This window comes from Tetrao urogallus (genome assembly GCF_951394365.1).
Source record: "Tetrao urogallus genome assembly, chromosome: 14".
NCBI lineage: Eukaryota > Metazoa > Chordata > Aves > Galliformes > Phasianidae > Tetrao > Tetrao urogallus.
Genome location: NC_136827.1, coordinates 17,639,751 through 17,652,294, shown reverse-complemented (window position 1 = coordinate 17,652,294; position 12,544 = coordinate 17,639,751). Strand labels below are relative to the sequence as shown.

Genomic DNA, 12,544 nt, shown 5'->3' with positions numbered 1-12,544 from the left:
CAATCAGTAAACAGAACAAACAAGTCTACCTCTAAGAGCATTTTCTTTGTTAGAACAAGGTTTACTGTAGTCTAAGCTTAGAAACATTTATTTCAAAAACAAACTAGCAGATCTGAAGAAGGATACAATGTAAACAACAATCAGCAGTCTTTTTGTGGTTGCTGAAGGAGGCTCTTTATTTTTGCATTAGGGAAGGATCTCCAAAGTAAGCTTGTTAGGTGAGCTGTTTTGCTGTTCCACATGCCATATCATAGCAAACTCTATGAAACACACAACATGGACACACTCCAACATAATTTTTGCTCATGTAAGGCAGGTATTTGCACACTAACTTGTGCAACAAGTCTAATAACTATGGCTCTTTTCAAGGGCAGACCTCTTGTCCATTACCCAAAGCCTGTAATTTTCAACTGTACAATATACCTTATCCTTCAGCCTAGGGTAAAAGCACAGGTCCAAATGTTATCATGGCACCTCTCAACTGCAGCAATGAAATGCCACAAGCTTACCAGCCTGCTTTAGAGAGGCCAGAAGATACCTTTTAGAAATGTCTAGCAGGGTTTGTGGAGAAGCATAGGGTGATCCTGTTAAAAGGAAGGCTGTGAGCATAGAGACATTCTTTAGCAGAGCATTATCTCTTAAAACAGAACAGAACAACACTGACAACTGAAACCCCCCAAGAGCCATGCTGAAGTTAGTAAAACAGGTCTGAACTAGAAAAAAAATAGGTTGTTTAAAGAAAACCAATATCCATTTCTTAAAGTGGTGACAGAGGAAAATTTTCTTCACATTACCAAAAGCCCACAGTAAACACACCATCAGTGTACAGTTATTCTCATGTTCTCTTTTTTCAACACTGTATACAAATAAAGACCTGAAATATTACAGTACCTCACTTGGAGAAGTGTTATCCATCACAACATGAATCAGACGAGGATCCACTGACTTTATTTCACCAGTCTAATTTTTATGCAAATGAATATTGAGGAGGTAGGAGGAAGAAGAGAAGTGGTTATTTTTTAATTCAGAGTAGAAGTATCAACATTAGGAGACCCTAAACACATGCTTGAATTCCTTAGCAATAACTAAAGGCTTTCAGTTTACCTTCCATTTGTTCCATCTCCCTAGTCCAAGAACTTTCAGATTTGATTGCAACCATTGCTTTCTTACATATCTAATGAGCATCTCTAGGTGCATCTCACTGCATTAAACACAACTGTCTAAATCTGTTTTAGTATTGTTCTAGCATTTTGTAAATTCATGCTGCTAGACATAGAAAAGACTACGTCAGTTTATACTAATAATCCTCATCAGTACCTCTGCTAAGGCAGCGATGATTACCCAGTTTTTGTAGCAGTGCATGAAAGTTACCTTTTTATCTGACAGTAGATACATAGTAAATTTGCTTCTTTCCTGGCATGCACCTGCTGAAAGCCTATACTCTACAACTTCAATCTCTCCAAAGTACCAGACTTATTAACCATACATTGCATATTTCTTTCCTGTGAATTAGCAATAGATACAGTATTCAAAGTGTAATATTATTGCACGTGTGTATAGGACTCAGTGGGCACACTCAGTGCATTTGTTCAGCACGCTTATCGCATATGGAAAAGGCTACAAGGAAAAGAAACCCACTGCTTTAAGAACATCCACACAGACATACAGATTTCTTTCTAGCTGCTCCTGAAAAAGGAAGCCATTAAAAGCAGGCTGCTGGTAAGGCTGAACTACTGTCAAACTCCCCACAATCACGTAGTGCAAACCAAAAACTGATTGGAACAGCCTAAGCTGAAGTACCTCAATTCAGTTTAGACTAAGACTTCATTTTCTATCATGCACTTATTTCAAACCAATTCCCCAGTCTGTCAGACAGAAGCTGAGAAATGGCACAGGAAAACCACAGCCTAACCGATCCAGAAAGAAGCTTTCCTTACTTCTATCTCATGGAGAATAACAGCTTCATCACAACTTGAGCTTCTGGGTAGAAACTGTATTTTAGGAAACTTGAAGCAGCACTTCATATTTTTATTTTTACCTCAGTCACAGACACCTCCATGAGACGTGTTATTGGGTCTTGATGGCTCACAACACCACAGAGCCAGCTATTTTCATCTTCTGGTTGATAAACTTTAACTCTTTGGCCTTGGATACTGTAAGGAACTGGAAAAGAAGCACTTTTGAGTTTATTTTCAAGAAAGCTCAGCATTATGCAAGATAAGTATCATATAATAAAAAGAGTTCAGGCCCTAATTATGCGTACAGAAGTGTCAGCTTTCGAGCAGAACAAACTTAAAATGCTCAATCTTCTGCCCAAGCCAAGCATTCTGCTCTTGTAGTAACGCCAAGCTACAGTAAAGACAAAATTCCTTCAGTTTACAAGGAAAAAAAAAAGTGAAAGATCAAAATGAACTTGCTCCTTTGACCAAAAAAAAAAAAAAAAAAAAAAAAAAAAAAAAAAAAAAAAAAAAAAATCAAACAATGCTATGTTCTTTTCCTTTCTAACCTACAGGTCAGTAATTATGAGGCATCAATCCAGAAACTCAGTTCAGATGCATTAAGTCCCAGAATAAATAGTACACAGTTCAGAGCAGAAACATATTTGTAACTGTGAAAATAATAATATTAAAAAAAAAATCAATATAGATGCATAAAGATCCAGATCAACCATTTTAGTTCCTTGACATGCGGAATGTCATCTACAGAAAGGTTTACTCCCAACCCACTCCCACTCTCCAAAACAGCATGCAGCGTGTTCTCCCTGCAGATCAAAAAAAAGTTAATATTAGATAATGAAAATTATCATGATCTATCAGTCTGTATCAGGAAGAAAATCAGAAGCCCAATTGGAACTCTACTTGGCTAGTATAGTAGAAGACAATTAAAAATGCTTTTATAAATACATTAGGAGCAAAAGGAGGATTAAGGACAATCTCTAAACTTAACCATACATGAGGGCAAGTGCAGTGACAAAAGATGTGGGCAAGGCTGAGGTACTTCATGCCTCTTTTGCCTCAGACTGTATCAGTAAGGTCAATTTTCACAGTACCCAGCCCATCAAGTTAGATGATGGTGACAAGGAGAAAGATGAAGGCCCTGCGATCCACTCAGAAGTCTACACAGCCAGATCAGATTCACCCAAGAGTACTGAACAACCTGGTATAAGTGTTCACTAAGCCACTCTCAATAATTAGCCACCCTAGCTAATTGGGAAGGTTCCAGTAACAAGAGGCTAGAGAACATGAATCCAATCTACTAGAAGGGTAAAAAGGAGGACCCAGTGAATTACAGGTCTGTCAGTTTGACCTCAGTCCCAGGGAAGATCACAGAGCAGATAATTTTGAGATCACCACATAATCCACACAGGACACTTAAGTGATCAGAAGCAGCTAGCAAGGGTTTATGAAAGGCACGTCCTGCCTGATCAACCCGATCATCTTCTATGATAGAACAACCTGTGTAGTAGATGAGAGAAAGGCTGTGGATGGAGTTTACCTTGATTTTAGTGGTGTTAGGTACTGACTCCCACTGTATTCTCCTGGAGAAACGAGCTGCCTAAGGTATAGACAGGAGGATTTGCTGGATGAAAATCTGGATGGACAGCCAGGTTCCAAGTGTCACTTAAATGGAGTTCAATCCAGTGGCACATCCCAGGCTATTGGGGTCCATTTTGATTAACATTTTTGTCAACAATCTGGTTGAAGGGACTGAGTGCACCCTCAGTAAGTTTGCAGACAATATTGAGTTAGGCAAGACCGCTGATCTGCTTTAAGGTAGGAAAGGTCTGCACAGTGGTCTGGAGAGACTAGATTGATGAGTCAAGCACATTACATTCAACAAGGCCAAGTGCCGGCTCCTGCTCTTGAGTCATGAACAATTCTACGCAGCAGTACAAACCAGGGAAAGAGTGGCTGGAAAGCTGTCAGTCAGTGAAGGACTTGGGGTGCTGATCATTAGCAGGCTGAACACAAGCCAGCAGTATGCCCAGGTAGCTAAGACGTCATCCCAGTCTGCATCAGAAACAGCACATCCAGCAGGACTAGGGAAGTGATTGATTGATTGATCCTTTGTGATCAATTTTGGGTCTCTCACTACAATAATGATATTGAGTTGCTCAGATGTGTGCAGAGAAGCTGTTTAGTTTTCAGAAGAGGAGGCTGAGGGGAGACCTCATCACACTACAAATATCTGAAAGGAGCTGCAGCAAGGAAGGTATCAGCTTTTTTTCTCTGTTAACAAGTCATAGGACAGGGGGAAAGGATCTCAAGTTGTGTCAGAGGAGGTTTAAACAAGACATCAGGATGAACTGGAAAGGATGGCTTCCAAATGGACAATTCTTAAGTTACTAGGTGTATGCTATAATGGGATGATAATAGCACGGTGGCAAAATCTTTGGCTACAGCAAATGAGAACAAGCCCAAATACAGCAGCCACAGATGCAAAAATGAAGGAAAAGAGCTGCTTACCTTGGGAAGGCCTCAGGTAGGCAGAGACCTCCAGTAAGAGATGTACTCACCTCCACTGCCAGCCCTTAAATGAGGGCTGGGAAGGGGTTGATCCTGGTTCCACCCCTTCCAATCACTCAAATACATTGCTTGCACCTGAGATCCCCTAGGTTGGCCCTGCCTTCCCACTAGGTACTCAATCATTGTTTTAGGCAATGACTTAGTATTGCCACTACACTTGGTGTATGGGAACTACTGAGTCACGGCCTGAACCTCTGATTGATCACCTGAGGCAAGCCATGAGTCAGCCAGAGGAGCACAGGTGAAGGCAATGCAGCTGTGCTGCCGGAAGGGGTGCAGCCAGGCTGCACCTCTCCTAGACCTATTTAAGAGCTGGCTACCAGTGGGGAAGGATCTCTGCTGGAGATCCCTCCTTCTGGTGTTTTGTGGTGAGCCCAGCATAAGGATAAGCCTTCCATTTATTCTCTCTTGTTATCATAGTCCACTTCGCCTAACTCTCTTGTTTATTTTGTGATTGTAACATCTTGATATCCATTGATCATACACTTGGTCACTCAGAATTGATATCAGTACATGTTTTATTAAAGGAAAGAGAACCAAGTAAATCTCCCTTAAGAATTTTATTTGCCCTCAAATGTAATACAGAGGCCTATGTCTTAAGAGGCTACCCGAACAACAAACCCAAATTCTAGATGGAAAAAAATCACTTTAGCACCAGACGACCACAACATGACAAGCAAAACCTATAAAAAGAACTGAATCCTAGAATGCAACCTAGATAATGGCTACAGTAGTAACATTATGCTGAACAGCCATAGTCATGCAGTATTTTAAACATAGACAATGCATTAAATGTTAAAACACCAGAATGTGAATTTGATGCAACAAAGGAAAATTCTCTCTGATCAAAAGATCAATGAATACAGAGTAACTTAATCTCTAAATTTCCAGCATTTAAGAAGAGCACCAAAACTTAAAAATAAAAAAACGAAAAAATAAATCAAAACAAGCTTTAAAAAAAAAAAGTCATAAATACATGGAAATTACAAATTGTATTCTGTACCACTTTAACTACATCTTCAGTGATAAAATGCAGGATTTTTAGTTGTATCCAAGCGACATACTTATTGGTATCTGTCACAAAATAATGCTCCTTTAAATACAGAACTTGAAAAAGAATAGAGAAAAGCGATCTTCCAAACCAAACAGCAACAAATACTATTATTATTCTCCTTTGCAAATCCCAGAATAATCCAATTGTTACACAACAGTCATAGTAGCCCTGAGCAACACAAATCAATCTTACCTCTACTAAATATCTCCTGAAGTTTCTGGTCACTGAACAATGAATTGACAGATTCTCTTAGCAAAGGCTGCTCCTGCAGTATCTGATTCTGACTTTCTGTTCCCATCTGCCAACAATAAACAATTTTAAATACAAGTAGAATGTTTTAAGGTAAGAAAACCTCCAGTTTTTGAGGGACAGCTCTTCTTGGACTGCTTCCAAAAAAACAGAACAACAAAAAAGAAAAAAGTATCTCTGAAACTTCTGTTGCAGTTATCAGCTACGCGATGTTCAACTGCTAGCTCATCAAGTGAGCAATGTGGGAAGGAATGAGGACTTCTACAAAGCGGATAGATCAGCATAAGTACCTGGAAAAACGTGGAACGAAGCAGCCCAAGACATGTTAGGCCGATGAAAGGGATCAGACCATAATATGGAAGTAGGTCAGTACAAAACAATAAAAATTGACATGCACAGCGGAAAGTTAAATTTTCACTATATCTGAACAAATACCTGAAACAATCGTAATCCACTGGCATCAGACAGGAAACGTAAGTGTCTGTCCAGAAGAAACTCCACTGGGACCACAGAGCCTAAACCCAGCTTATCTACTAGAGGAGTAAAGGTCTGTAATGAACAAAAGAAAATGAAGGTTATAGAAACAACTGAACACACACAGACCAACAGCAGTTGTCTTCATCTACTACTTACATAACAAAAAATTAAAAAGTTTGATTTCCAAATCTGTACTTCCCAGTACCTAAGTTTTAGTGCAAATTATTATTCTGTGTGTGAGCCAGTATTTCTTGCAAGTGTAGCATACTAACAATACAAAAGTAAATTGCAGAAAATTGGATCCACTTCTTCATTAAAACTCAAAGCAGAACTGAAAATATGTTTTACTGTATTTGATTCTCTATAGATGTCGGGTTAAAAAAAACACCTTTATATACACAGCTTCCTCTGAAAGTAACACCTCTTATTTGTTTCCATGCAAACAACAGATACAAAAAGCACAGCAAATTCTGTTACAAAACACTATTTTTTAACAGTCACCACCACTAGCTATATATTCTTGCCCATGACAAATAAGAGCCTGCATGCTGTGCTCATAAAAATCTACACTGGAGAGACGCCCCACTGTCACCACTGCTGAAACACACCATCCAACCCTCGCTATGCTGACATCCACTCTTTGGTCTCCCTAAAACATTCAGCAAGCACCGATTAATGTCAATGGATGCATTTTTTTTTCTGCATGAAGGAATTAAATTTCACACCTTTGCTTAATATGCACTTCATGTCAGATGCCATTTTGACAAACTGCCTCTCTACTGCCATCTGTCACATGGCAGCAAAATGTAATGCGACACTGGCAGGAACGTTCAGTCTCTGCTGCCACACCATGAATGTCCACCTTCGACACTGTGGGCCAATATCATAAAATAGGAAGCATTACTTTTGGAGAAGACCTTGTTTTTCAGGTATAGCCTCTGGAACAGAGGATTTTCATTCCTGCACAAAAGATACATGTTAGCACTAAGTAGGCGTGCAAATGAAGGGAAGCGTATCTTGCTACTGTTTTATGCAGATTTGAAGCTCATACCAGGTGCACTTCCGACAACCAAACTACAGAATATGTTACTAATGGAAGAATATGCAGCAGACTCAGAACAACTTGACAATGTAATTTGCTGATGGAAGAAGAAATTACCAACCCCTGTAGTCTTGGAAATGTGTAATCTGTCTCATGAATGCACTTACATGGTTTTAACACAAATGTATTTATGACATTTTTTGTCTTTACTGCTCATCAAGTTTATTCATACTCCATTCTCTTGTTCATGACACTGACAATGCACATTTATTTTCCCATTGAAAGGAAAGTTCCACCTACAGAAAAAAAAACACATTCTGTCTACAGAATCTCTAGTGTAAAGGCCTGGTTTTATTCTACCTTAAGCCAACTGCAGTTAAAAAAATATCCCTTAGAGAAAAATGCAGTATCAAACTTCTTGCTTTGAGTTCAAGTGTTCATTTAAAATACCAAGTTCAGATTTTACCAAGTAAAAGGTTTTTAATTGGAAAAAACATTCTAATGAGCCCATGCACAAGATGTATTAAAAAAGTAGACAGTAGCATCTCAAGTAGTTAAAAGATGACAGAAAAAGAACAGAAGAAAGGTGAAATAATAAAAATCAGACTACACAAAAGCTTGAGTAAGATTCTTACACGAGCTCTCCTCTTCAAAAGGCACTAAGAGAAGAAAGAAGGACATAAGGAATCAATCCTCTTCACTGTATGCTACTCATCAGGATGTTTGAAGGATGAATATACTGGCAACTCTGGCTAAAAAACACTGGCTTTTGTCTCCAGTCTCACGGCATCTAAATGCCATGTGAAGAGCCACATGGATTACCACTCCATGTAACAGGAGGAAGATCTGTACATCATGTTAGTTAATGCTGACAGCATGGAAATGAATTTTTGTAGTTTACATTAGGAGTATATAACCCATACTGCTAACAGATCAGGCACAGTCCAGAGCCTCTTTTCTTCCCCAGGGACTTTCAGGAATGAGTGTTAAAATGATGTAGCAATCTCTATCACACAGAACTCTACAAAGTCCATAATAAGACCCAAAGGCTTATTCTTTTCATTTCAGAAAAGCCTAATACACTCCAAGTTCTAAAATTGGGAAAAACAATCATCCATGTATGTACCACACTTCTTCAGATATTCAGATATTTCATTTCTGAAGGCTTTCCATTTCTAGAGCAGGAACTATAAGCAACTGCCTTTACAAGGGCACTACAACTCCTCTACACTACTTTTACTCTCCACAAAAAATAATAATAATAATAATAATCTGTCTCCAATCAAGTTTTAGTACCTGCAGAATTGAGCTCTGTACTATAGCCACATCTTGTGATTCATAGTCACGCTGATGCAGATCTCTGAAGGATATGAAAGCTTTCAGCCAAATACTCACCAGTGCGGGCCACTGTTTTGGTGAGACTCGAGCCCCCTGAAGCAGAACTGGATCATTTCGAGGCGCCCACACCAATGATCCTTCCAGCAACAGCACTATAACCTCTTCAGCATGGACTTTTACCCAGGCATGTTGCTTCCAGTTACAGCCATCAAATTCCACAAAGATCTGATTTAGTTAAAAACAAACAAACAAAAACCACCATTTAACTTTTTTCAGACACTGAGTAGAATATGTGAGAATACAAGAATATACAATCTCTATCGACAGGGGAACAGCAGCTTTAGTCAGAAAAAAAAAAAAATCAGGATTAGTATTTTAATGTAACCCTGAGAACATCACACCTACGTAGCTATCGTATTTCAAAAGAAATGGAAATCTAATTCATAGCAATTACTAAACTATGGAAGATGATTTGGTGCCCAAACACACATCACTGGCACCAAATGCAGCCTTTCTCCATACAGAACTAAAGATGGAAAACTTCTTTATCCCAAAATACAACTGATGATCCAATGCATCCTTCCTGCACATTGGGAATGACAGGGAGGCTCCTACTTGTCATTTCAACAGACAGCCAGTATCTGACTGTTATCAGAATGGATAATTTTATAGATGAAATTCACCAAAATCCTTCAGCCAGGTAAGTTGGTGTTTGTGAAATCCACACTATACAAGAAGTCTTGTGCTACCCTTCTAAGCTCTCTGAACCAAATGCAGATATTTCTGGCATGAGATAATCCAGAAATACCTGCTTACCAGACTTCATGACCTGATAAGTACATGCAACAATACAAACTGCACTCCAGGTCTATATCATTGTTCTCAGATATCTTTCTCCCCCTATCACAAAGGGTACACATTAAAGCTACACGCAATTACACTGCAAGAATGCTAAGCAAAGGAGTGAGCTACAAGCCTCACTTGGTGCCTTAACAGTAAGGGCCATTAAAGATTAAAAGATTCACCCTCCAGTCCTTCAGCTACAGAACTTACCTACTACACATATACAATCAAACAGGATAGTCAAAATATGCTTATGAAACAAAGCACATACAAGACCACTGAGGATAACTGGGCACTAACCAGAAACAAGAAGTTCTCTGCTTTACCAATAATCCACATTAAAAGAGGCAAGAGGAGACCACTTACAGTCCTTCTCCTCACCTCTTTTTTCCAGATGCAAAAGCTGCCCAGAGAGAGGGCAGGAATATGGAGCATCACTCCTCATGAAATCTCCAACTCCATTACTGCCTGAACTGTCCTTCTGAGAAAGAAGACTCGGTTTCTCAAGGTATCCCTTCCTTAAATTCAACAAATTCCAGCAATATAGTGAAAATTCAACTTAACACCTTTCCTGTTTCAGGATCTGTACCTTTCTTAATATTATAGTTATGCTACCACAGCAATAAAATGTGACAAAGAAAGGACTATCATGTTATGATTCTGTTATCATAAAGATGGTCAAAATCAACTACTGGAACGTCAACTTTGGAATATGTCTTTTCACAAGGTACTTAAGAATTTTATTAAAAGGAGGATTTTATAAGAGGCTACACAGAGAGACCACCTCTCTGCACCACGTACACTCGAACTATGTGGCAAAGATCACTGAAAGCAGACAACATACATTCAACAGCCATTAATTCAAATAAGCAGTGAAGCACAGCTTGCTTCCCAAAAACCAACATCTATTAGCTTAATTTTTAATTCATTGCTTTATACGCAGCTCAAGGCAATTTATTGTGACAGACATGAAATCAGGCTACATGGAAATTTCTTCCAGTCTTAAACTACAACCCATTTCATATTTCTACGAATTATTACAAATTGACCAAGTGGAAAAGCTCTACTTTAGCTGTAAATTTAACAAGTTACTGGTTTAAAAACGAAAACAAGGCTCCACAATCCCAGAAAAAATAGTCTTTGATGAACTTCAGGACGGACGTTCCACATTTCTTTAAGGTGCTTGCTAAATATTGAGACAGGTTCTGTGATTGCCAACACTTACAAAGCAGCAGCAATGCCTTCTGTTACTTAACTCTAAAGCCAGATCTTAGTTTCTCTTATTGAAATCTCAGATCCAGAACTGGAGCTGGGCAAAAAGTCTTATGAAGCTATTATACCACGCTCACCCCTCTTCTCTATAAAACAGAAAAGTTGTGGCATTTGTTTTACACAGTTCATGTCCAGTGCTCAGTTTTATTCCACCTTTGTATGCATAAGAAACTGAGTCCTTCCAAACTTTGATTTACAATCATGGAAAGCCATAATTAATTCTAAACCAATACCAAGTAGAGTGCTTTCCTCAACAGAAAAATGTAGGGCAGTTGTTCCAGGCCCATGCAAGACCACACATTATATCAGGAGAAATTACCACTGTTGTTTTCAACAAATCATATCAAACTAAAAGGGCAGCAAGCCTCAAGACAAATAGCTGTATTCTCAGCTTCTGCAACAGAAACAGTTTTCCTGTGTACTGGGAGTGGCAACAAGCAGAAGATGACTTGTACAAAGCATTGTTTGTGCATACACTGCCTTGTGTGACTACAGGAAATTAACTACACGATGCATGAAGAGAGGGCCAACACTCAGCATAAGAAAACTGCTAAAGGAATCCTGAAACATAAGTCTAAAGCAAGGGAACTCGTGACAGACTTTTGAGTAAATAGTACTTATTTGCTTTTAATATGTAAGTGGCAAAAAAAAGTTCTACTTTTGTTATAAAACTCAGAAGTTTCAAGCAAAGCTGTTACAGTATAACAGAACCTCCTGTTTTTTCTCATCTTAACTTGAAAATCCTGTAGTTCTGAGTCAAAGGGAAATGCTAAAGCCATGGCTATCCTAGAAAGAATTACCTCTCCAATGAATCAGTGGTCCTACAATTCACGTAATCACATACACCGACATCTGCTGATCCTTCTAACTTTGCTCACAACCAGTTTAGACAATCCACTAATAACAGCAATGGTGCTTCACTGATACCAATACTTTTGAAGAGTCACTGATGACAACAAGTAGGTTGTCAGAATAAGTGCAGACATATCCACATAAAGTAGTAATTAAAAAAACCAGATACTGCTTAGATAAAATGCACCTGAAGGATTTCTCCAAGTTCTTCCAACTTTCTGAAGCAATATCTAATTACAAAGAAGCTTGGGTTTTATTAATGTTTTTTTTTAAATCTAGAAAAATTCTCTTGCAACACAGAAAGGGCCACAAATATGATAAGGGGCCTGGAACATCTCCTGTACAAGGAAAGGCTGAGTAACCTGGGCCTGTTCAGCATGGAGAAAAGAAGATTAAGAAGAGATCTGATAATTGTCTATAACACTCTAAAGGGAGGCAAATGGATGAGGCCAGGCTCTTCTCCATGGTGTGCAGCACTAGCACAAGGAGCAATGGCCTGAAATTTGAACACTGGAAGTCCCATACAAACATGTGGAAGAACTTCTCTACAGTCAAGGTGACAGAGCATCGGTACAGGCTGCCCAGAGAGGTGGTGGATCTCCTTGTTTAGATATCTGCCAGACCCATCTGGACACCGACCTGTGCGACTCATTGTGGAGAACCTGTGTTAGCTGGGGTGTTGAACTCAATGTCCTCTTGAGATCCCTTCCAACTCTTGCAATGTTGTGGTTCTGTGAAAATAGAGAGGGCGCAAATACATCTGTAATTCTCTCAGCCCATCTCCTCACCTTTTTTTCTTTTTTCGGCCCATAAATGTGACACCAGAAAGTAGAGCTGTTGCTCTGCTTCATTTGATATACAAAGACAACCTAAACTGTTTGCCGAGAAGAT

At 39.1% G+C, this 12,544-nt stretch overlaps 1 protein-coding gene across 1 annotated transcript in view; it reads right to left on the bottom strand.

Moving 5' to 3' along the window:
* KDM3B (lysine demethylase 3B) overlaps positions 1-12,544 on the bottom strand; it is a gene marked incomplete at both ends in the record, with an annotated part of 48,362 nt that overhangs the window by 29,288 nt on the left and 6,530 nt on the right. Inside the window, 5 exons of the mRNA XM_079542382.1 lie at positions 892-960; positions 2,039-2,163; positions 5,773-5,878; positions 6,265-6,378; positions 8,744-8,911. Of these exons, the coding sequence (XP_079398508.1) occupies positions 892-960; positions 2,039-2,163; positions 5,773-5,878; positions 6,265-6,378; positions 8,744-8,911 (582 nt within the window). The remainder of the gene's footprint in view (positions 1-891; positions 961-2,038; positions 2,164-5,772; positions 5,879-6,264; positions 6,379-8,743; positions 8,912-12,544) is intronic.